This window comes from Seriola aureovittata, chromosome 11 (genome assembly GCF_021018895.1).
Source record: "Seriola aureovittata isolate HTS-2021-v1 ecotype China chromosome 11, ASM2101889v1, whole genome shotgun sequence".
Classification (NCBI taxonomy): domain Eukaryota; kingdom Metazoa; phylum Chordata; class Actinopteri; order Carangiformes; family Carangidae; genus Seriola; species Seriola aureovittata.
The window spans coordinates 3,145,212-3,171,384 of record NC_079374.1 but is presented as its reverse complement, the minus strand read 5'-3'; the positions used below and the strand labels follow the sequence as shown (position 1 = coordinate 3,171,384).

Genomic DNA, 26,173 nt, shown 5'->3' with positions numbered 1-26,173 from the left:
CTTTGGATTTTCTGCCTAATAAATGCTGTAATTCCAGGGCATCTCTGAACTCAGAGTTGTGTAATAAAAATGAATAAAACTTCCTGCCAGCTGAGGAGAGAGAAACGAGACAGAAATCTGCCGCATCGCTCTCTGGTTGGTTGGTCAGTCGGTCCAAAATAGTTATTTTTTACCCAGAATACACTGCAGAGGGCTAGTTTCACAAAACACAACATGTCAGGGTAGAGGTCGGCCTTTCGTAGTCCTGTTGTTAGACTTGTTTACTGCTGCTTAGTGTCAGTGTTCAGCCAAAACATGTAGTCACCAGTCTCCCCGGGCTCCTCTCTCTGAGCTAATAGCTGTGTTTCATTAATCGATGACTAATGATGACAAAGGAAAAAAAACAACCACAAGATGACAGAGTTTTTTTTCTGCTAATTCTTTTCTCATCACAGACACAGAACTTTTTTATTTATTTATTTATTTTTCTCATCTTAGCTGCTTGAAACCGCAGCTCCATGAGTCATGTTTACAGGACACGTCTCATTTATGTTTTTCTTATCGTCAGCAAGTACAATGAAAAGACCAAAACTAACAAAGAATTGATCCCACTAACATCAGATATACGTCTCCTCAGAGCCTCAAAATCAACTAAAAACACAGAAATGAGTCGCACCTTTGCAGAAGGTCACATTAATCACAAAGAATGTGGGCACTGTAGTTTATTTCAAATCTGCCCTGCTGATGCACCAAATCTGCAGCTGAGCAAATGCACTACTTCCTCCTGTTTGAGTAACCTTTGAGTGTTTCAGAAAATTATTTAGGATTAAAAAAGGAAGAAAAACATACACGTGACCTAAAACTGTTAAAAACGCACAGTGTAGTTTATTATGAGTCAATCTGATATAGACTGTCCTGCTCACTACTGCACCGAATCCATGGCTGAAAATGGTCTACTGTTCTCATTAACGTTTAACTCTGTGACCTGTTCTTTTAAGATTCAAGCTCCCAGTAGGAACCAATGGGCTTTTGGCTGAGAGCCACAGACAGGGTAGTGAGGTGGGAAGGAATTGAGAGATGCACCAAGACGTAGTTGGTTTTGGTCTTTTCATGGGAGTTTTTGACAATGATAAAAATATTGAACATCACTGGCAAATTGCTTAATTTCTTTCCACCAAAATACACAAAAATTAGAAGATATGTACAAATTTTATGTATCAGAACTTTATTTTTTTCTTCTTTACAAATCCATGAACCATCTCACGACCCCTCAGATTAATCTGGTGACTTATCGGAGGGGCCCGACCCCTACGTTGGGAACCACTGGGATGCACTACATCCTTGAACAACTACAACAGTGAAATGCCGAACGCACATTGTTGGATCAGTCTTACAGGTGTGATTATATAAAATATCAGGTCAGGTTTTACTGCAGAACCAGCAGAAGCTGATTATAACTGTGTAGTTTTACATAAGAAGGGTTTTGAATCCAGGAATTTACTTTGTTGTATTGGTGCTTTTACTTTTGTAAACGATCTGGATCCTTCTTCCACCACTGCCACTGCTCATTAGGGCCATTTTCTACATTATGTCTTCATACACCGAGTCTGAAACAATGAGGAAAGTAAACAGTAGCATGAGTGGGACTGGTTCTCAGGACAGGCTCCATTGTTCTCTAAAGTCTGCTGGGTGAAGTGGGACTGTGCAGCTTCCAGCAGCTCTAATCTTGTGGGACAGGAGAGAGAGCGAGAGAGCGCTGGCTGTGTTCCTGTGTGAATTACTGTCACTCCCCACGCACTTATTAGAAACCCCAGCCCCTGTGGCTTTACAGCAGACCTTTAATTGATTGGCTTGGAGGACAACTTGGCCCAGCCACAAAATTGTGTGTGTGTGTGTGTGTGTGTGTGTGTGTGTTTGCGTCCAAGTGTGTGAGTGTGAGGATCCATAAAAGTGAAATAAAAATCACACGATCTTTGAATTCACAAATTTTAATTGACTTCAACACTGGATGAATTAAGATTTCATTAGAACTGCATTTGAGTCGAACCCTGATTCCTGTCATACAGAAAGAAAACAAAAAGCACAACGTTATCGTACGGAGTGATCGGAGTCATAACTGAAAGACAAGTCATCTGTTTTGAGTGTAGCAGCTGATCAGGACAGTCAGACAACACGCCATCCATTCTCAGATATTGTTTTTGAACAGATTTTTATACCTAAACACAACTGCACCAGACATCCAACAAAAAAACAGATTTCTTTTTTTTCTTTTTTTTTCTTAAATACTCTTGTGATTCAATTTGCCTGGAACGATGAAACTGAGTTATCCAAAGGAAGAAAAACAAAAACTCTTCCGTCACTCCAAACTGGCTCAAACACTTAAAGTTACTCGGCAAAATAAAAAATAAAAGTATACCAGTAATAATTAATCCCATGTCGGGTATTTACAGACATTAAAAGTGAGGAACAGACTCAAACCTGCCACTTTTCTTTAATGGCTCAAAAAAGTCGATTGTCATCAACTGCAGCAAAAAAGCTCAGTTTCGCTTTCTTATTTAACTATTTCTCTTTTCAACAAATCTTATTTACTATTTTTGGGAAACAGAACTATAAAAAAATTGGCATAATACATGACAGGACTTTTTTTTTTATATAATTTTTTTTTTTTTTTTTAACCCAACAACACTCAGTAACTGCTTCTTTTTTCTTTTCTTTCACTCTCGTCTCCTTCTCGTCCTCTTCTTCTTTCAGGGCAGAGTTTCTCTTAATGTCTCTTGTTACCCAAACAACCGCCCAGTTCTGAAAACCAATATTTAAAACCATGGAAATAAAAACTAAAAATAGCACACGATGACAGCAATTCTAACCATAATAACAACAATAATAACAATAATGATAATAATAATCATGGATAAAGATAGCAATAAATAGGGTTGGTGAAGTTTAAGTGCGGGTAGGTGTGGTGAAACACAAGACTGTGGGCACCAATTAGAGAGAGGAAAAGGAGGGGAGAGTGAGATGGAGAGAGGAGAGAGGGAGAGTGGAAGGGGTGGACTACCGCACATAAAGTGACTGATTGTTTGGTTGCTGAATCTCCGCTCTGTCCTTCCTTTTCTTGACATTTTTTTTTTTTTTTCTCGCCACACGTACGCGGGATGTTGCCAGGAAGGGCTCAGAGCCGTGGGCGCGCACACAGCCTGGGGTGTCCCTCCACGCCACATCCTCTCGATGTCAGTCCACTGTCCTCCTGCCAGACCGTCCACTGCTCCTCTCTCTCTCTCGTGAGTCATTTTTTTTTTAAACCCCGCAGTTTTTGCGAAACCTCGAGAGGAGGGACGGAGGGACGGACGGACGGACAGAGGTCATCACACCCACAAAAATGATCAGAGTCTGTGTGAACAGTTAAGTGCTTGATAGGAATGGTAGTGATTCTGGAGCGTGACGGTGAGGTGAGGACGGGATGTCGGTGGTTGTTTCCTTTTTTCCGCTGTGAAACGATGAACAGAAAGTCTTGTTTATCCATGTTCTCAGGCAGCCAACAGCATTAGCAACATCAGTGTGTGTCCTGAGGATTTCTAGGATTGCAGAGGTCTCAGAAGGCCCCAGGATCCAGTCTATAAATCAGCATATAGGGAGGAATGTTCGATGGGACTGTGCTCAGTATTTAAAGAGGAGGCGCAGGGACAGAAAGCTGATGAAGTCCCGCCTCCGTGGAGTGTCTTTTCTGGTGATTGGCTGATTAGGAGATTTGTCTGTGTGTCTGTTTGTAGTTTGGACGCCTGAGCAGCAAACGTCTTATCTGCTAATGAAAGTCTGGAGTGAATTATTTAAACATTTCTGGAAAAACTGTTTCACAGTTACACAACCACTGCAAACCTGCTGTCTGCCGCTGAGGTAATTCACTCCACAAATCAGGTTTTCACAGATGTCTGTCAGAGATTGTCGCTAAAAGGAGTCCGTCTGGTCGTCTGGGCGATGTACAGTCATTCAGTCTCATGGTTTCTTGGTGAATCTGTGCCTATGGAGACATCTGTGTCTCATACAGTTTCTGTGCAGCCGTATTCCATCCGTTCATTTCCAGTTCCTCATTTCTGTATCGTAGATTCTTTCTTTTTCTTGTTTCTTCTCCCCTCCTCCTCCCTCGCTTTCTCTGTCCTCTCCTCTCTGTTTGTCAGTCTCTACCTCTGGTAGTCAGCCTGCTCTCGGGGACTGGATGAGGAGCTCCCGGGAGCCATGTTGCCACCAGGCCGGCCGTGCCCCTTGTCCTTGCCCTCCTCCTGAGCCATGTTGGTTCCTGAGGACGACTGGCTGGAGTTGGAGCTAGAGGAGCCCGGAGGCTGGTTCAGACCACCTGTGCTCCCGCCGCTTCCCTCTGTGGACTGGTAGATCTCCTCAGCTCCGTCCTCGCTGGACTCTGGGTCCTCTGAGCCGGAAAGCAGCTCTTCTTCTCTGTATTCGCTGACGTCCACACCGCCGCTGGCGGCAGCCCCCTCGCCCAGCTCCTTGAGGCGGCCGTGGTGCTTAACGTGGTAACGCTGGTTCTGGAAGAACTTGATGATGGTGTGTTTGGGCAGGTCAAGCTGTGCCGACAAGGTGTGGATGGCCTCCTGGTCTGGGTACAGGCCGACGTCCTGGATGAAGCTCTGCAGGATACCCAAGGCCTCCAGGGAGATCTAGAAAACACACCACCAGGATTCAGGAAGGATAGATAGATGAATTAAAACCATAAGCCATGTGCTGAAATCCACAGTAATGACTTCATGGCTGCTGAGCGGAGGAAAGACAACGACAGACTCTACCTTAGTGCGCGATCGTGGCTTCTTGTTGCTCCCAGCGCCGCCAACAGCGCCGGACGGACATCCGCCTCCGGCTCCTGCGCCCACAGTCTGTGACCCCTCATCGTTTCCTGGGGCAGATAATGGTTCTTCACGCATCGGAGACAAGCGGTGCTCCTTCATCGGGGCCGGGGGTGGCCTGTGAAGCGCCTGACGAGAAAGACAAAAGAGCTGATTAATGGGGCACAGTGACCCCTGATCAAGACTGCAGCCAGGAATTCATTTAAACATAATGAAATGAAGAACAACCAAACCTGCAGAATTAGTCTTTATCTTGTCACTTATATTTGTTATTTTACATAAAACTCTTCTTTAAACTTCTGTATCTTCAACCCAAGATAAAATATCATGTCCTAAGTGTAATCTGAAGCTGACAGTAACCTTGTATGATGCAACCCATTTTATAAAACCACCAGTAACCTATTCCAGCCTCGGCACACAGTAGCCAGGGCTGCAGGGTGAACAGAGGGTGAGAACAAGTGTTTCACAGCTCACAGGGTGTCACGGTCTATTAACCAGCTCCAAGGCTGGCATTCAAACAGCTATGTGTCCAGTATACCTTTGACCTAATGTGTGTAAGATTAGCTCTAGTAAAACGCCAACCAGCTGTCTGCCAGGAAGTCTCTTATTTACAAACTTATGACACCCCATCACTATTTAACCAGCCCATTCAATAGAGAAGACGGAGTGTGGCGGGGGGAGAGACGACAGGGACGTAATCATTTTGATTTAGTAGTTAGATTGAGTCTGGAACAGCTGCTGCGGCTGTAGTTTTATATGGAGAAAAAGGTGCCAGGTGTTCACCTAAGGCATTCAAACAACACCTACAATGCAGTCAAAATACTGTTAGAGTACAGAGAAGAAAAACTCTCAATTTAATAAGAAGTAGCAGAATGGTTTTTAGTCTTGATTTAAAAGTTAAGAGCTCAGGTATAAACGTTCTTCCAGATATGTTTTATGTTGCTTTGTTTTTTAACCTGCAAAACGGTAAACAAGCCACCAGTCTCAGATAATACAAACACATGACAACAAGAAACGTAAACAAGAAGTGAAATGTCCTCATGTTAGTTTTTGTTAAAGTTTTTTTTTTCAAGTCTTTGTTTCACAGTTCCTCAGGACTGTAGTCACCTGATAACACTGCGATGTAAATTTGATTATTATCTGCGTAGTAAATAATTTGAGCTCCTGGGAACATGTGGAAAGAACGGAAGAAACTCAAGAATCGAACCTTGGGGAACTCCACTTGTCATTTTTCTTTGATTAGACACGTAGTGCAACAACAAAAACAACAACAACAACAAGTTGTCCCTCTGTTGTACAGCAGTCGATAGTAGAGCACTTTTATTGTGTAATACCAAAACACTTTTTTGGAAATGGCGCCCTAAGTTACTTTGCTTGAAACTGGAGTGGAGTTGGTTGCATATTGAACACTTTGGGTCTATGGAGGACATAAAATCATCTATTGATTTTTCTGGAACTGTCCTATGCTCCTGTACCCGTCTTTATTTATCTATTTATTTATTTATTTTCAACTCTGACCACCTGCAGTCTGACCGCTCGTCCCTTCTGTGGCGTCTTCGTTTCGATCTTCAGCTGCTGCTCTCACTCTTGGTTTTCCTCACTTGCCTCTAACAACTGATGGTCAGCCATGATTTAAATATCTTACTACACACATATGGCGGATATGATTAATGGCGCTCTGTACACGTTTGACACTGGTTATATCAGCTGGTCATATATAGGTGGTTAAGTTTGTCTGGTCTGTCAGAGGACACAGTTTTTATTCAGCCTGAGAAACCAAACTCTGGGCAAAAACTCCCCAAACTGCCAGAGCTAGGAAGTTGTAAAGAGAGACAGAAGGGACAGCAGAGACTATAAATGGAGGGGAGGTGTAGAGGTGTGTTTGTTTTCCTGATGGGTGGAGCTCTCGGGATCCTCCGGCTGTCAGGATCTGCAGCATGAGGTGCTATCTGACAGCAGTGGGGGGGGGGGGGGCCGGGGGGGGCAGCCTGAAGTGTTGGGAGGGAAAGTGGGGACTTTGGTTGTTTGTCAGGAGGTAGTGGCTGTTGTGAGAGCGTTGCGGTCGTGTCCCGCCCGCTCGCTTTAAGAGCAGGGAGGGGCCTCCCCACTGGAATGCCCAGCTATAAATCTGTGGCGCATTAAAATTAAAGGACCCACATAAAGATAATAGTCATTCGCTTTTCTCTCCCTCTCTTCAATAATAACAGGGTATTACTTAAATAATATTGAGGGCAGGCCAGACCATGAAATTGCTCCGATTTCATTCGCAGGGGCTTTATTTTCAGGGGTGGGTGGTGGTGGTGGTGGTGAGGGGGGGTGACCAATTTACAGGAATTCAGTAGGTTTTTCCTTTTTTTTATTTTGTCATTTTTCTCTCTCCCTCCTTCAAATCTTCTGTTTCTTTCACGCAACGTGACAGTTTTAGATATTGAGGAAAGACAGTAAGAATGCTGGGAAACCAGCGGCGGAGAGAGAGAGAGTCAGTGACAGAAAAAATAAAAAAGATATATCTCTCTCTGCCCTAATGAGGACCACACAGCCACAAACATCCCCCGTACAAACTTACCGAGACACTTAATAACTAAATTGAGGGTAAATCATGGAGGGGATTGCGAAACCTCCCGTCTCACCCACCTCCACACATTCCCCCCCCTGCTCCTCCACCATCCACCGACCTTCATCATTTCTGCGCTTATTTGGGCTGACAGCAAGGACTCTTGGATCAATCGCCAGACACACATGCATGCATCGATGGCAGGGGGCCTGGTCTCCCTCATGTCCTAATGATGATGTCAGAGAGCGGAGCCAAACACAGGGGGCGGGTTCGCTTCCTCACACTTTATCTCCTTCGTCCTCTCTCCTCCCGTGCTCACACTTTCTACCCTTTGCTTCGCTTTTCCCTCTTTTTCTCCTCCCCTTGCTTCACCCTCTCTTCCCTCCGCCTCCCTCTCTACTCAGGTCTAATGCATCAGGACACTAATGAAGTGGGCCTCTGCCAAGCCAACATGACTCCACATCCAAATCAGCCCCGGACTGGTGGATGCCAGCAGCCCCCACGCCCACCTCCCTATGTCCTCCACCTCCCTCCATCCTACTCTTCCTCCCCCTCACTGCTGTCCCCTCCCACTGTAACTCCCCACTTTTTACACCTTCAGCCGTCTCCACCTCCTGTGTAGTAGCAGTAAACCTCAGATAGAGTCTCATATAGTCATAGATATAGTACTTTACTTTAAACAAAATCAATAATTCAAGTGGACTATGGTGCATAAATCTGTAATCATTTATCATCAGTAATAATGGCACAGTCAGCTTTTCCTTTTCTTTTCTTTTTCTCTGGAGGCACTTTCTGACCACACGACATTACAATATGACTTGTGGTAACCTGTGTCGTAAAATATCATAAAATGCCAGAATGACCCTGCACGTCACTGACCAACGAGTTCTCCAAACTAAATGTCGTTCGTCATTTCCCTCCAAAATGACCCATCATTTCTGACCTTCCACCTCCTCTGGTTAAGGTTAAGCTACGTCTGGGGACTTGGTTAAGGTTATAGGGAAAGATCGTGGTGTGGGTGAAGAAACCACTTGGTTAATGGCAGGAAAAGATCACAGTCACAGCTAAAAACAAAACCCACAGTAGTCAGTTAAGGTTATGGGGAAAGATCGAGGTCATTGTTAAAACAAAATACTGGTTGTAACTGAGTACATTTAGTCAAACAGCTGAGTATTTCCATTTTTAGATGCTTAATACTTTTACTCCACAATGTGTCAGAGGGAAATATTAAACTTTTTACTGCACAACATTTAAGAGCTGGAGTTACACGTTACTTTACAGAGAAATATGAAAAACCTAATAAATGTTGGTGAACCAGTAATGTCTATGAGTTGTTATCCGTTTCACCAAAGAGACGTTTCCTCTCTAAACTTCTCACATAGTTTCGTTGCAGTAATTGTTCAAATGATCCAAATTTTCCCAAAAAGAAAAGATTTGAGAAACTTACAAAAAACAGATTTGTGTTGCGCAACTTTCTTCTTTCCTCTCCAATAAATCATCTCACGATCCCTCACATTCATGTGGTGACCCTGTACAGGGGCCCGACCCCTAGGTTGGGAACCACTGGACTAAACTATTGTATAATAAGCAGTTAAACCAAGCTCCACCTGGAGCAGCTACATCAGTAAAATGCTGCTGAAGCTTTGATACTTCAGTATTAACAGTCTAATAATGTCATACATAATATTATGTCAGTCAGTGTCATTTTACTGAGTACTTTTACTTTAAGTACTTTAAGTTTTACTCAAGTACATCTTCGTGCTACTTGTATTTCACGTCAGTATTTAAGTTTATAGTTTACGTTTTACTAAGTCTTAAGGATTAACATACAAAACACCGCTTAAGAAAAACTATGCACATTCTACATTAAACCTTAAAATTAGCTCCAGTTTGACCAACTGAAACTGCTTGGTGGTAATGATAAAATAATACATTATATAAATACCCAAACTGCTGTTTTATGCTAAATGATTACTGTAGGATTTGAAGTTGTAGTGAAGCAGCTGAATGTTTCATAACACCGGTGTTTAAATTGATATTCTGCTTATTCATTTTTTCCATTAATTTCACATAGAACTGACTTTTTGTGAGTCACATGAGTTGTTGACAGAAACAGAGACTTTGTCCCGAGTGCAATTTATCCTCCGAACACATTAAGTAGTGAATGTAAACAGAAACCTTAAGTATATTTGGCCCTGGTCACCTTCATCCTTCCCTCTCTCGCCTTTAACTCCTCCCGTCTTTGACCATTACACTCTTTTGGAAGAGGCAACATGTCACTTCAGAGCAACACAATACAGCCCTGCTCTCCCAAAACCACAAGCACTGGAGCCCCGCGGCCAGACCGGCTCTTCTCATGGCATGATTCAATATTCCTGAAAAACTTCTGCTCCTTTTTTTTTCCGTCTCAGTCTTTCCTTTTCTCTCTCTCTCTCTCTCTCTCTCTCTCTCTCTCTCTCTCTCTCTCTCTCTCCTGGCAGCACTGTGAGTGCACTGCAGTAAAATGAAAAAGTTTTCTTTTAAACGTAAATCAAGGCAAATTACGACGCAGAACTATGAAAGAATTATAGAACATGAAATATTCATCTTCTCCTTAATGAGCTCTGGTCCTCCAGGGCCCCTAACTCTCTCTCTCTTTTCTCTTTTCTTTCTGTGTGTGTGTGTGTGTGTGTGTGTGTGTGTGTGTGTGTGTGTGTGTGTGTGTGTTTTGATGGGGGAGGGTGTGTGTGTGTGTGTGTGTGTGTGTGTGTGTGTGTGTGTGACCACCAGAGACACCATTAACACAGAGATAAATATGTAATGAAGGAAAAATCACTTTTCTGTTAGTTTTGTGCATGACTTCACCTTTCCTGTTAATCAGTGTGTATTTTTTTTTTTATTTCCTCTTCTGTCTCTCTCTCTCTCTATCTCTCTCTCTCTCTCTCTCTCTCTCTCGTATTTGAATAAGTGTGTGTGGTTGCGATCCAGGCTAAGGGAGTAGATGAGTCACTGCCCATTTAATGTTTTTTTCTTCTTCTTTTTTTTTGTAAAATAATGTTTCTTTGATGAAAAACTCTATACACATTATGTTACTGAGTCTAGTGTGTGTGTGTGTGTGCGTGTGTGTGTTTGTGCGGTCGTACACGTGTGTATTTGTATGCACGCACTCGCGTTGTTGCATATTTTTTTCATTCAGACTGTGGGTGGTATTCATTCCATTTATCTGCAATTAAACAATTAACTTAATTGTGGTTTGCCCAAAAGCCCAAACTCCACCCTGCACCAGTGAATAAGAGGCCACCGGGATGCACTGAGCGAGCGAGAGAGAGAGAGAGAGAGAGAGAGCTACTTCCTCTCAAAGTGAATGAATGAAGACAACAAGCTAATTGTTGTGTTTATTTATATAGGATCTCAGTAACACTATAACACACTATAATGTAGTTATAAGCAGTGTTTATATAAGTGTTTATTAGTGTATATTTCAGCTTTAACTCTTAGTGGTTGGTATATAAACAGATAAGGAGCAACTCAGTGAAACACTAATATAAAATGTTATTAATAAAAACTTTAAACATTTAAAAAAAAGATTCTAATGTGTTATAAGCCACTGAAACTAATGATTCTTTTCATTTCATCGATAATTATTGATTGATCCCTTTATAATTTACCACGTCCTAAGGTGACGTCATCATCAACAGTCAAAAACCTGGAGATCTTCAATTTTTTTCCATCATTTATGACAAAGAAAAACAAATAATTGTCACATTTAAGATGCTGGAGTCAGTAAATGTTTAGCATTTTTCTACTATTAGAATAGTTGCAAATTAATGTTCTGTCAGTCAACTAGTCGATTAATCAACGAACCATCGTAGCTTTAGTTTGTATTGCTTAAAGGGTGAAAGTAAGTTACTGTTTTTTCTTTGCTTTTTATTTAATTATTGGATTCTATGTTTCAGGTATAAGTGATGCTGCCACTAAACAGCAGTTCAAAGTTTTATTTGTCACATGCTGAGTTATAATGTGCAGTAAGCAAAGCAATGAAATGAACGTTGAAAAAAAAATTGCTATAATAAAGAATATTGCATATAGCGGGAAATATCGCGATATTTAATGTTTCGGAATATCGGCCAAAGTCAAGTAATCGGTGGATTTCCAATGTTCTCGACCACAAACTGAAAGCTGTGGCACTGAGTCAAAAGCCCTTTGTTTTCTTTTTAAAAGCAAAAAGACTAAATAAACTAAAACAGCTGCACACTGTAGATTTCAGCCAATATAACTAAAACAGGAGCAAAAAGTTCCTTTGTTTGGGACCATTTTCAACTGTGAATCAATACATAATTGGTGTTCTGGTATTTTTATTTATTTTTTTTAAGTTATTTTTTGGGGCTTTTTGTGCCTTTATTGATAGAGCAGTAGAGAGAGACAGGAAATGGGGAGGCAGAGAGAGGGGGAATGACATGCAGCTAAGAGCTTGTCCGATGCGGGACTCGAACCGGGGCCAGCTGCAGCGAGGACCTTAGCCTCTGCACATGGGGCGGATGCTCAACCAACTGACGCCCCGGTGTTCTGGTATTTACAGTGAATATGAAATGTTGTGTTCTTCCATTCCTGGCATTTGTAGCTTTGTAATTAAAGTTTAGTTTTCTAGAGAATCCTGAGATGTTTTTAAGTGGTTGATTCACTGGTTTCCTACATTTAAAATCAATCTAAATCAATTGTGTCATCGTGGGAAGTGCCGCTGAGCTGGTGTGAACAGTGGTGTAATGGCTCTGGAGGGAGGTTTCCAAACTCTTGAGAAAATGAGGCCTAATGATGTCATCAGGGCTGTCCTGTCCCGGGCGTTACGTTACTAAACTAGGGTGTGGTGTTTGAAAGACAAGGGCGTTTACCTGGGAGGCTGCGGTGGTTCCACGGAGGGACAGGATGGTGTGTTTTGAGCTTGACCCGGACTAGAGACTGAAGGTCAGAATATCCCGGCCTCAGTTTTGACCTTTGTTTTAAATATACAGTAACTCTCGTCTTAAGAGACCTTCAACTAAAACATTCTTTGAGTCTCTGAAACATTTGATCTACTGCTAGCATAGCATCATTAGCTAGATTTTATAGATATTGTAGCTAATATACGGTAGCTAAGAGGGCTCTGCTTAGTACAGCACCACCAGCAGTTCTGGATTGGTAAATACTGAGACTGTCTTCCTGTAAGAAACGAGCCCACAGGTCGTTTGTGCAGCAGTTAATTATGACTTATAGTTACGTCTTGTTGCTAGGCAACATCTAGTGGCCGTAGTAATGATGACAGGAGCGAAGGGAGAAGTGTCGGTGACGTGGTATAAAGAGAGACAGAGTCCACGTCAGGAGGAGGTGGTTATGTTGTTTTGTATTATCCATTACTGTAACCATGACAACAAAGGTCACCTAATGTTGAGGAGGTTTTCCTAAACCTAACCGAGCCATGACCGTGGCGATGACAAAGATAGGTAGGCTGCTCTCGTTCTACAGCCTGCATGTTTATTATTGTAACCATGGCAACTGACCTATATGGTTGTTCAGGTAGGATGACTGGTTGTGTATACTGCACAGTGCGAGACCCTTCTGCTGTCCCCATTGTGATACGAATACACGTTCTGGATTGATGACTCCATTTATCGGCATGTGTGGGGGCGGCCCGACTTGACAGTCTCCTAAAAGGGAGATACGAGTTTTTCGTAGTTTTGACAAGAGCCATTTGTTGCTGCTTTGGCAGGAAGCACCTCTGTATGTGACACCAGGGAAGCACCTTCAGACTGAAGTGAGACACAAAGAGAGAGGAGGAAGGGCGCCGTGGCTGTTACTTCTTGTTCTAGTCCACCACTCCTGGGGTCTCAGCCACGGTGAGCGGTCATACACACACACACACACACACACACACACACACGAACATAAACACCCCCAGACTAGCAGCAGAAATCAATTTAGCAAAAACAATACAGAAATTATTTATAAGGGCAGACTCTGCCAAATTAGCTGTGGGACGCACTTAACTGCTAAAGCCGTATGAATAAGAGCTGTGGAGCAAGCACCAGGACCGTGTCAGTCATGAAGAAATGTGATGCTGCTGACATGAACGAACACACACACACACACACACACACACACACACACACACACACACACACACAGCACCTGCAGTTTTAATAGACACAGTCAGAGATCTCCCAGAGCCCCTAACATGCAGAAACGGCTCACGCTACTGTACATACAGTCCAGTCCAAACACACACACACACACACACACACACACACACTGAGGGCAGCGCTGAATTCGTCCTTCCTGTGGTTGCCTGTTACAGTTTTAGAGAGCCTCTTATTGTCCAAACACAAAGGAGCGCTCACATTACCATCTATCAGTGTGAGATTTTGTGTATGTGTGGCAGATGGGACACATGTGTGGTCTGTGGTGGCAGGCCGGCTGGAGCCTGAGGTTGGTGGGAACCTAGAGGGGTCTGAAGACAGCAACACGAACACACGCATACATGTATATATATATATATATATATATATATATATATATATATACATATATATACTCACACACCTCATTTCCCATTAATAAATCACCAGTGTTTCGCCACAGTTCATCTCCCTGTGTCTCGAGGTGGGCGTGGGGGGGGTTTACAACGTGGTCGTTCTGAGGGTAAACTTTATTTTTAGTCTTTGTGGACAGTGTGAGAGGAGCAGAGGAATGTGTTAATGGTGCCGCCACAGCTTCCTCCCCGTCTTCCCATCAGCCCTTTAATACACAGCTCTGAATGGGAAGAGAAAAATTGCTCGGTGGCGGGGTGGAGGCGGGTGGAGCCGCAGAACAACCCCTCCGGTTCGTGTCGAGATGTAAAATGGGAAGTTTCAGCATCTGCCTGTTTTTGATTTATGACATATGGTCTGTGCTATATGTGGTATATAATTGCTTTGCATTGTGGGACAGAGTGGGCTGGTGGTTAGAGACGCTGTCTCTCAACTGGACAACCGGGCCTCAAACTCCCCAGGCTTAAATGTGTTCGAGTGAAAGGTGAATTCAGCTCATCCTGACCTTTGACATTGTCTGTTGTTGCTCTGGTCCATGTTTAATTTAAAGGAATAGTTCAACAGTTTCTTGTGAATGATGAGATCGATATTGCTCTCACATCCGTCCACCAGCCATTTAGCTTAGCTTAGCATAAAGACTGTAAACGGGGGGGGGACAGCGAGCCTCTGTCTATAAGGCGTCTCTAAAGCTCATTAATTAACCTGATTTATTTAGTCTGACACGTTGCGGTGTCACAAAGGTTTGTGTGCCAGACTATTTCTTGGAGCAGTGACTTCCTGAAGTTTCTTTAAAACAACCTTTTGGACTATAAGGTCGATGAAACTGACTCACTTCGAGGTCCATTTACAAGCTGTTCTGGAGCTTTCTATCGTATCTTATGATAATCATCAGCAGACAGAGGTGGTGAGTATTTTAAAGACTTCTTGTTCATGTTAGGAATCTATAGATTGAAAGCCACTAAATGGAACTTGAGGTGAGATTGTTTTGTTAGCAGCTGAATTAATGAACTTTGAAGCTCAACTTTTTAGGTAACAGACATGAATTTCTTGATTCTGATCTGATCGAACTTTGAATCTCAAGCAGCCACGAGCCTGCTAACTTTAATCTTTAACAGCGTTAGAAGATGTTCACGTCCCTACTGGATGAACAGTGTAGGACAAAGTAGGTTTTTTATGGCCAAACTGTTTTTGAGTGTTCTTAACTGACCAGGTCAATCACATGATCTCTGTCCAGATGAACAAGTTTTAGTTGCCACAGACCAGATTTAAGGCAACAAGCCCCTGAAACAGGAGAACAGTAAAGACCCAGCAGCACAGGAACAACACCAGAAACATTTATTTATCTGCAGATTTCAGCCACTGACTGTGAAGGATTTATGGTGGCGCTTTATTTTTCCAGGTCCATAAATTTTAATTAGTTTCCAAATAATTTCCCAGGAAGTTTCCTGGAAAGAATCACGTTATTTGGTGCTAATTATAGGTAATATATAACACATGTGATTAGTTGGTCTATTACTTACTTCTAAATGTGAAGCTGAGCTCATCCTTGACACTTTTAATCAGAGAATAACACGTGAGCTGTGCTATAAAAAAGAAAATAATTCAGCATAAATGAAGGATAAAGTTTCCAGTAATAACACAGTGATGAGTAAATATTTACTGCGGTTTAAATGGAGCGGCTTCCTCTGAAAGTTCCCCTGAAATTATCACCAAACGACGTGGTTCCTTCCGGGAAAGTTTAAGAAAATCTTAGGAAATAACCGGATTCACAACTAAACTTTAAGTATGATTGTTAATTTTGTATTTTAAAGTATCCAGCTTAATTTGATCCCGACAGTTACAGGGCTGTGTGTAAGAACGTTACAGCTCCTATGCTGTTTACAAATGATACAGATGTTTACATCCTCAATGGAAAACTGAATCGGCACTTTAACTTCCTGTACTGGAGAACTGGGACAAAACAAAAACAGTGGATTCAGAGTGTGAGAAATGTTGTTTTTCATATTTTTCAAGTTTATATTCCTGTGGTGTCTGCTGCTTCAAATCACTAGCAGATGAGCTTTTTATCTGTGCGGCTTAAGAGTAATAAGAAGTCACAGACAGACTGGCAGATAGACAGACAGGGTGGGTTCATTATGGACAGTTAATGAAAGAGGCCAACACATCAGTGAGTTTCCTGCATCGATCTCCCTCCTCCCTCAGCCCGTCTTCAGCCTCCGCCTCCCTCCTCAAAAACTAATGGGGCATTTCCTCCAGTGCCACACCACCCAGCAACACTGTTTACTCTTCGCTCCACTGGGGCACGCACAGACACACAAACACATGTGCACACACAACGAGATCAAACAGCGCTGTACACACTTACGCGAAATGAATATAATGAGTAAATAATAATGACAGGTGTGGTCTCTGAGGGCGGGGAAATACACTTTAATACTTCTTTGACTCAGTCGGTGGATTTAAAGCACAGCTGGATGCACAGCTGTCTGTCTGTACATGTACTGTACATGCAGTGTGTGGGCGGTGAGCGCTCCTGTTACGCTGAACCTGTGTGTACCTGACTTTACATGTGTCCTGCTCCAGACACCCTCAACAACTGTGGAGGTGATCGGGAGACGGATTTGACAGAAATAATATGTAAAAAAAAAAAAAAAAAAAAAAAAAAAGGTGATTTTTGATGTGGAGCGGAGGTCAAAGAAGATCCAGTGATATCGTACTTTTTTACAGGCAGTGGTGGAGGAAGTGTTCAGATCCTTTACTTTAATAAAAGTGCTAATGCTGCACTGTCAAAATACTTCATTACAAGTGAAATTCTCTATTTATAATATTACTTAAATGTGTAAAAGTATAATCAGGGAAAATGTACTGAAAGTATCTAAAGTAAAAGTACTCAATGCAGAAAGATGGCCCCCGTGACTTATATACTTATTATAATATTTGTTGTTTTTATAACTTTCTTCAACGTGTGAGCAGCAGTTGACTGTTGCAGCTGATTGCTGTGGAGTTAAATTTGAACTATTATTTGCAATTAATGATTATGTTCTTGATTGGATTGATTGTGTAAAAACTGAAAATAGTGAGAAATGCCCATCACTGTTGCCCAGATCCAAAAGCAACACCTTTGCATCTTCAAAATTATTAAAAATAAATGCTAATTGATAAAAAAATTATTGGAAGGAAAAGCAGGAAAATATTTGAGAAGCTGGAACAATGAAAATATTTGGTGTTTGCATGAAAATTGACTCAGATGTTCATCAAAATAGTTGCCCATTAATTAGTCTGCCAATCAGCTAATCGATTAGGTGACTAATTGTTTCAGCTTTACTTGTACATTCATGAGTTCCTTAATATTTATGGCAAAGCATCATATTTTAAAAACTCTTACACAAAAGTTTGAACCTGTAAAGTACCTGGTAACTAAAGCTGACAGATAATTGTAGTTGTAGTGGAAGGATGAAGCGAAAACATAATACTCAAGTAAAGTACAAGTACCTGAAATGTGTACTTGAGGAAATGTACACGAGGTCAGTTTCCACAGATGTAAACAACAACACAAGATGACGTGTGCGGTGAATCTGTTTTCAGTGTTTCCTGAGATGCAGTTTAGTTCCAGGTTCTAACACAACCCAGTCAGTGTTCTGTCACATCTGTCACATCTGGACTTGGAGATGTGAGGTGCCTGTTAACAGTCTTTGGTTCTTACCTGTGTGTCCTGCGGCAGGTGGAGGACGGTGTGCAGCCTCTCGGTGTGATGGTGCCTGGACTCCTCCTCGTACGCCAGGTCTCTGTCGGCCTGCGGCAGCGTCAGGAACCTCCGGATGGTGCACAGGTTCTCCCACAGAGTGCGGTTCTCCGGGCTGGGGTTCTCCTTCCACCGCAGCAGCTCACACAGCCAACCCTGGAGGAGAGACGCAGGAGGACGGGGGAGAGAGAAGGTGAGGTTAAAGGAATACTTCCATATTTTTGTTGTTAGATTAGAAGTCGGTATTTTCCATTTTTAAGGAGCCACTTTATCCGACCAGAAATAACACTGGGAGAAGAAGAGGGGCAACACGGAGCATGAGAGAATAAAGAAAAGTTAAAGTATGAAGGGAGACAGGAGGACACAGAAAAATGTGATCTACAGGGAGATAAAGCATCGAGAGCAGAATCAAATTTAGCAACAAAAAAAAAAAAAAAAAAGTTGGAAATGCGTGAGGTAGACGGGGGAGGGGGAAGGAGAGACGGAGAAGATTCAATTATATCTGCTAGACTGGTTCAGTTTGTGACACCAGCTGTTGTGTTCAACCAGCCACCTCGGGCAGCATGCACCGCTAATAGCCTGATCATCTCTCTCTTCCTCTGCCTCTGTCCTTGTGGCCAGCTGCAGCAGATGGGTGCACTGAGCCGTGACCCCCGAGCCACCGCCAGACCCGCCAACCTGGGGGAGTGGGGGGGTGTGGTGGTGGTGAGGGGGGGGGGGACCGGCCTCACAAAAACCGCACGCACATACTGTAATACATGATGCACACATCTCCGGTTGTGTTTTTTTCTCACGCTTACACCTGGTAGCTCGGCCACATGCTACAGTCCTGAGACGTCATGTGACTGTGTTTGAATGAATCACAAACAAGCATCAACATCTCTCTCTTCTTGAGTTTAGAGAGCGGGTGAGGGGGAGTTTATCTCACCGTCACTTTGAACTCTCTGAACAGCATCTTTGTCTCAAGCTGCCAAAACTCCGTATAATACATCGATATCCACAGACTCTTTTTGCCCTCAGCTACATACATGCTGCTGCTCTCCCCTCTGGTTGGTGGAGGTTACAGCTGCAGCCTGAGGGGAGACCTGCAGACACTACTCAGGGCTATAAAAACACTTCAATAATTAAATGCAGGTTATTATTTATAGTCATATTCTCCTAAAGATGCTGAGTCAGAGAAAAGGCAGTAAAACTATCATAAAGTATCAGGTGTTAATTGGTTTTAGTGTTTTAATAATACTGTAATTAATTTATATTAGACTACTGTTGAATATTTCTCCACTATAATACTTATATTTAGTTATTTTCTGGATGTATATTAATATATATGAGGAAATGGCATTCACATTTGTTTTGTTTGTTTGTTTGTTTGTTTGTTTGGTTTCTGTTTGTTTGTTGTGTTGAGACCAACTAACCCTAACCTACTTGTACAAGATCTGGGACACTTAAAACGGAGCCATTGCTACATGTAATGTTATTAATTACACCAGTGTTTTCCCTGCTGTGATAAAAATCAGAAACATCTCATGAATCATGTTTTTACATCTTAAGATGATGCAGGAAATAAGTTCTAGTTTTAACGATGTCATTCGAATCGATTCTTGTTTGTCTGGTAAAAAAAAAAAGATCCCGCAAAAACAAAAATATTCATTTTAAAGCTCAGTAGCAGGTAACAACTGTTCACTGTTTGCCGCCCCCCCCCCCCCCCCCCCCAGGTTGTTTTGGTAACACATTCATCAAGCAGTAAATATCTGATTGTCTTGACTTGTTCTGGGGATTTAAAATAAAAATGCTCCTTCATTCCTAAATTCAAATCCCCATTAATCCAAAACTGAGCAAACACTGATCTCAGACCTGATATTTTCTGGCTTCTGTTTTCCCAGTGACTCCCCCTCCCTCCCTCCCTGCCTCCCTCCCTGCCTCACCTGGCTCTTGTTGGCGGCCACCTTTGCGAACAGAGCTTGGGACACCTTGGCTCTCTTCATCTCCTGCTGGATTTCCTCATAGATGCCTGACGTGATGTTGACCAGCGACTCCAGCTTCAGCGGGAGGTCGGGGCCCGGGCCGGACGGCTTGGGCTGGAGGAGCAGAGGAGCAGAGGAGCAGCGCATGATTTAATACACAGTGAGTACAAATTGAACGGGCTGCGAGTGGTTCATGTTTTAAGAGCAACAGCTATCAGATAAGCTCGGATAACGGGATTCAGCTGAGATTCTTTTATTATATTCTGAAACTACTAAGAGGTTTTTCCCGCGAAAGCGAATCTTGTGTATACATACGAGTAAAGGTTATCAGCTGATGATCAGGCCAAGCTGCTCTGAGAACAGACATGCAGTGTTCCCTGTATGAACATCAGCTGCACATCTGCAGCGCACGTCTCCACATGAATTTTGTTTACAGATCAAAGTCATTAAGTCCTTCTCTTTTGTCATTCTCTGTTGTTTCTGTTTGAATGAACATGTATTGGCTCTCAGAACGCTTGTATACACAGCGTTTGAAGTCGTCCACAAGACATGTACAGACCAGCTAGCTTACATTCCCTCAGTGTAAACGATGCTGAGATAATTTTACATAGACATAATAAGAATAGCGCGCACATTTGCCCCAGAGCCATGAATGGGCATTTGCTCTGACATCAGAGAGAACCTCTTATCATCCACGCCGCTGAATCGTCATGTGCACATGGAGAGAAACTTCCAAATACTGTACAATGTCCTTTATGTTTACAACATGCGCCCATGATGGCTTTGAAGCTGTTTTCTCTTTATAACCGGAATTTGTTTAAGATAAAAAATAAAAAAATCCCAGCACAGGCAATAAGACAAAGTACATGATGTGCTGCACTTTGTGAGGGCAAGTTACAGATCGGAGATAACTCACCGAGTTGGAGATCTTAGTCTTGTTCTTCCAGATGGAGGCCCAGGTATCGGGGGTTATCTGGTCATCCAAGCTCCTCTCCCACACTTTCTATGCACGGACACACACAGGACACGCGACGTGTTACAATCAAATGTTCGAATCGGTCATTTAAAAAAAAACATTAAAAAATCCGTCTGTTTTTTCCATAAAAGCGAAATCCTGTTGTATAAACGTGTGATATTAGGCGGGAAAAGATGCCGCAGGTGCTGAGTGACTAACCTGCGAGAGGCGTGGCGCTCCGGGGTTGGAGGAGTTGGAGGCGGGGAGGCCGACCGAGGGGTTCATGGTGCGCTCTCTCTCCTCCTGGTAGATTCGGTCTCTCTCGCTCTCGGGCAGGTTGAGGAAGTTCTGCATTGCTTTCAGGTTGACCAGCAGGGACTGCGAGGCCGTGCGAGGGTCCTCCTCCTTCCTCAGGATCTCGGACAGCAGACCCTGAGCAGCACAAACACACACGTTCCACCCATGAACTTTTGCTGCAAGGAAATATTGTTGCTTCACAATCACTGACGTCAAACGAATATGTTGAAGTGGATCATCCCAATCCATGTTTACTCGTAGACGTGGGATGACTGAGCATTTGTTGTTGCGCAGCATTGGACATGAAGTTGCAACTGGGGTTAAAAGTTTGATAGAGCCGCACCACTTAGGGCGGAAACTAACTTTTTTTTTAAAATTAGATCATGGGATATTTTCCCAGTAGTTAGTCATCTTCACTTTCTTCACACTTTTCTCTTCACTTTCCAATTTTTATTCTGTTTTCTGAGCTCAGTGTTGAAAAAGCTCCTTTTATATGTAATAAAAATCATTGAAAGGAAAAGCAGGAATTTTTCTTATGATTTGAGAAACTGGAAGAAATTAAATGTTTGTTTTTTTTGCATGAAAAAAATAAATTGACTAAAGTGGCATGAAAAGAAAATAACAAATAATAATAATAAAGTAAAGTATCTCAGAACTAAAGCAAATGTGTGTCGCTCAAAATCCCAAATCAACCTGCTATTTTTTGATAAAAGTTAGTAATCAGTTTGATCATAAATACAAGCACTTACACACAGAGACACAGACACTCAAAACTCACTAAAAGACACCTGGCCTCTATACCAGTAGGTCTATGAGCCAACTCCCATTACATTCATCTAATGGGGCATATGGTAACCAGTTTAGCGCAGCCTGAATGCATCAGCTGTTTGTGCCGCTGCGAGGGCGGGGAAGGAGACTCAATGACCCAGCAAGCTACCCCGCCATGCTTCCGCTAATCCCACTGAAAATACCACAAGGTGGGTGACCACAGAATTAGTCAAACCCAGTGTGAAAAATTACAGTCTATCAGTGACGTCAGTCTATTTATTTCTGTCAAATCAGACCAAAATAAAAAAAGCTCTCACCTGATGCGACGTGAGGAACGGGAGCTATGATCAGGTGAGTCTAAGAAATAATGAGTCTTAAAGGGAAGTTTAGATTCCTGTCTGACACAGTGACGCCACTAGATGCAATATATTCATTTTCGGCTAATTTCTTCCGTCTGAGACTTTCCTCTCCTGTCCCTGATGCATTGCCTCGCCGCTCCTCTCCCTCTGATCATTTTACCACCACTTTCCCAACGGTCTCCTGACCTTCTGACCACAGTCTGTCCTGTTTTCCTACCTGTGTGCGGTTGAAAGCCACACGGGCGAACACGGCCTGGGAGACACTAGCTCTCTTCAGCTCGTCTCTGACCTGCTGGTAGATTTCAGAGGAGACCTCGGCGGCCGAGGGGTTGCTCCCGGGATGGTCGCCGCCAGCTTTGGATGAACCCCGAGGGATGGGCGGGTGGTTGAGGAACTGCTGGTTGAGGGCCTGCGGGTGCTGGTGGGCCAGCAGGCGGCTAACGGCCAGTTGCTGGTTGATGAGATGGGCCATGGCGAGCTGCTGACGTACCAGCTGCGGGGATAGCTGAGGGGAGAGCAGCCCACCTGGCCCCAGCAGGGGCTGCAGGGCGCCCGGCGGGGGCGGAGGAGGCGGAGGAGGCACCTGGCCCGTACGGAGGGGCGGGCTGTGGTGGAGGGGGCCGTGGGGCGAGGGCTGCTGCTGGGGAGGTGGAGGCTGCTGAGGTGGTTGAGAGGCGGTCTGTGGATCTCCAGATCCAGCTTTGAGGAGAGGACTACCAGCACCCAGGTGACTGAGCTGGGCCAGGCCGGCCAAGTGAGGAGGGGGTCTCTGGCCCAGCACACAGAAGTCCGCCATGTTGTCTCTCTCAACTGGAGAGGAGAGAAGAGGGTCAGGGTGGTTCAGATCCTTCACTTCAGTAGAAGTAGTGACACACTAATGTAAAAATACTCCCAAATAATTAAAATACAGAAGTATCCTCAGCAAAATGCACCTCAACTATTCACAGTAAAAGACCTTATTCTGCACCACAGATATTATTATCTATTATATTCTTATTGATTGTTACTGATGTACCAGAGAGGAAGTGTCTCTAACAACTCAGACATCTGACATGTGACGAGGAGCAACAGTACATTACGTTTTATAAACTTATCATACTGTACGTTTTTAATGTAAAATCTTCATCTAAAAGTAATTAGTAACTAAAGTTGTCAAATAAAAATAAATGTAAAATAGAATATTTTCCTGACATGTAACTTACTTTTCTACAGAAGAACAGTGTTTGAGTACTTTCCAGCAGGATATGTGTTCAAGCAAATGTCTCTACATCAACACATTGATTAGATATTGATTAGATTTCTTACTTTTGATGTCAGCAGTGTCTCGTCCGGACCACATCTTCTCCAGATAATCTACTACTCAACGAAACACACACAGAAAATCAGTCAGGAGAAGCTCACAGAAGAAGAAGCTGAACACAAGAAACTTTAAAGCTCAGATTTTAACATGGATGATCAATAAAGATCAACAACTTAACAAACATAAGAACCTGGCAAACTTTGTCTGCTGAAGAAGATCATGTTGTATGACTCAAAGCTCCAGAGCGGCTACTAAATGGACCTTGAAGTGAAACGGTTTAGTGAAGCGTTTCTCATCACTAAAACAGATTTATATGAAGCGGTCCAGCTACTCTACCCAGCTATGACTGACGTGCAGCGGGCCAATCAGAGAGCAGTGAGCCGTGTGTGTGTGTGTGTGTGTGTGTGTGTGGTGTGTGTGTGTGTGTGTGTGTGTGTGTGTTGACATCTGGAACAGAGCCGTGTGCAGGGCCCCGCTTCCAGCTGAAGAGCAGAACTAATGCTGGAAACGCAGAGTGAAACCTAACGCTCCCTCCTCTGTCAGCAGCTGGCTCCAGCGTCACCTCACCCTCTCTCACCCTCTGAGCTTTTTAATGTGAAGATTATAGTGCAGCTTCCGAGGAGGTGACGGCGGTCGGGACAGCGACGTCGTTGCTCTTGGCGCGTTACGTTACAGACGACACAGACGGAGCTGCAGCGCCTCCTGACCTTCTGTGCAAAGCCACATTCACTTCTACGCTTCCAACGTACGGCAGAAACGACAGGATAGGTTTCAATTTAAAGTTCAGTTCTGAACAGAGTAGACAGTTGCCGTGGAGATAGCTTTGATGCGTGTGTTGTGCTGGAAAGCCGTTGCTGTTTTTTTGAAGGAGAAAACACTAACGCCCTCACGTGTCATCTCGGCAGCTCCGTCGCATAGTTCGGTTTTTGAGGTAGTGCCCGTTATCTAATGAGACAATGGGCCCCCGGGTGCACACACATGCAGAGGGGCCACATCCCTCCTGCTGTACAGACCAGCGAGAGCCACAGACTCACAGACACATCTCTGTGGTCGTTCTGCATCTTTTTATGCTCGTTTTCTTCTTTTGTGTCTCTGCAGCTCTTTGTGTTTATTTGAGTCACTTCCCAAAAAGAAATGACTTCAAACAGAGATTCTGGCATGGGGGGGGGGTGTAGCTACCATGGCAACAGGTGTAAACTCCTGTAGCTATGCCGTGTCCTTTTGAAGAAGGACCGATCATACATTTATATGTGAGAGAAGTTGCTTAAACGGTTTTGGGAAGCTGCATGAGGTCTGATCGGCCTCATCTGCCTCACGTGATGTCACCTGAGTCAGCGTCTGTCGGGGTTAAAGACTACAAGTTCGAAAAGTAAAGAAATCTGGGGGTGTGAAGTTAGAAACCTCAGACCTCTGTAACCTGCTTGTTATTTCTGCTCCTTATCTCTGAACATAACACACCTGAATCTCTAACTGCGCTGTCAGTGGTTAAGTTGCATTGTGGGTAATGTAGGCACCAGGTTTTGACACGGGAAAAAGAACGTGTGGTTCTGTGGCATCAGTTTTTATCCTTTTTCAAACTGTAAATCTAGCCTCAGAGTTTAGGTTTATATTGTTCTCTGACTCTGTAATCCTCCTGCGACCCCTTGTCGGGGTCTCGACCCCCAGGTTGGGACGCACCGGTCAGGTTTAAGAGACTGCAGTGAAGTTGGACCGGTGTCTACAGCTCTGCTCACCTTTGATTTTCTTATACTTCTTGTACCAGCGGCCGAACTCTTGGCATTTGGCAGTGGAGACGTTGGCATAGTAGGAACTGTTCACTATGGAGGAAATCATACTCTAAGAGAGAGAGAGGGGAGAGATAATTAACAACCAGCATAATATGAAATGGTTACACTCACGCAACAACCACATGGCATGCACACACACACACACACACACACACACACACACACACACACACACAATAGAAACAGACAAACATTAATCATGATTGGAAGCCACCCATGGAAACTCGAGCCAGTGCAGAGAGGGAATCTCCAGCCACACACACATATGCTTGCAATTGATGCTGCGATCAACACCCCCACCAGAGCTCCATTTAAACACACACACTCACACACACACACACATACACACACACACACACACACACACACACACACATAAATCTCACACACAAGAGATTATGGGACCAGGATAGGAAGGTTAAACATGCAGCTGGGGAGTTCACCACGACAGGAGGAGGCAGTGCTTCGTTTTGTGGGGTGGAGCTTGATTCAAATGCAGCAATAATCAATAGTTTATGATTTTCTCTGAATCTCATGAGGGCTGACGTTAGCGTCGTTGCTAAGTAGTTGTCGGATCAGGATGATCTAGTTTCGACGTGGAGTTGTTACCTGCGACAGAGGACACTCTTTGGCCAGAGTGCTTTGGTTCATCTCCTTCAGCAGCTCTTTGAGAGCGTTCCTGACCGTGGCGTGGTTCCACTGTTCACACGGCAGATCCTCCAGCTTTGAGAAACTACAACCAGCCAAAAAACAAACAAAAAACACACACGCCAGGAGTCAGTCGAGGTGCATCCAACGCCTCAGATTTACCCCCGTATCATTCTGCACAATATCAGCTCCGTCCTGTCCTCCGTGCTCCTCCGCGGAGCCTCGTCATGTAGTGACTCTGAGTCTGAATCTGGTTTATATTTATGTTTATTGATTGTACAGTTGTGTTCAATTAAATGGCTTCCATCGTTTCTGTGTGACAAGTAATTAACACAGAAACCCTTTTGGGGAACTGAGTATTATTCCATCATAGTGGAACTTTAAGGCTGTAACCAACAATTATCGTCATCATCATCAATACATTT

The 26,173-nt window shown here is 43.5% G+C and overlaps 1 protein-coding gene across 4 annotated transcripts in view; it reads right to left on the bottom strand.

The window, feature by feature from the left end:
* Nucleotides 1-1,864: 1,864 nt before the first annotated feature.
* Nucleotides 1,865-26,173, bottom strand: part of satb2 (SATB homeobox 2) — a 48,788-nt gene continuing 24,479 nt past the window's right edge. For 2 of the 4 annotated variants that reach the window (XM_056389067.1, XM_056389068.1), the window contains exons 5-14: nt 25,710-25,833; nt 25,047-25,149; nt 23,319-23,369; nt 22,231-22,823; nt 20,809-21,021; nt 20,551-20,637; nt 19,596-19,748; nt 17,632-17,826; nt 4,779-4,985; nt 1,865-4,652 (exon numbers count right to left, since the gene is read on the bottom strand). In XM_056389067.1, coding sequence (XP_056245042.1) covers nt 4,158-4,652; nt 4,779-4,985; nt 17,632-17,826; nt 19,596-19,748; nt 20,551-20,637; nt 20,809-21,021; nt 22,231-22,823; nt 23,319-23,369; nt 25,047-25,149; nt 25,710-25,833 — 2,221 coding nt within the window. In that variant the 3' untranslated portion in view covers nt 1,865-4,157. The remainder of the gene's footprint in view (nt 4,653-4,778; nt 4,986-17,631; nt 17,827-19,595; nt 19,749-20,550; nt 20,638-20,808; nt 21,022-22,230; nt 22,824-23,318; nt 23,370-25,046; nt 25,150-25,709; nt 25,834-26,173) is intronic. The other 2 variants (XM_056389069.1, XM_056389071.1) reach the window with 2 other exon arrangements.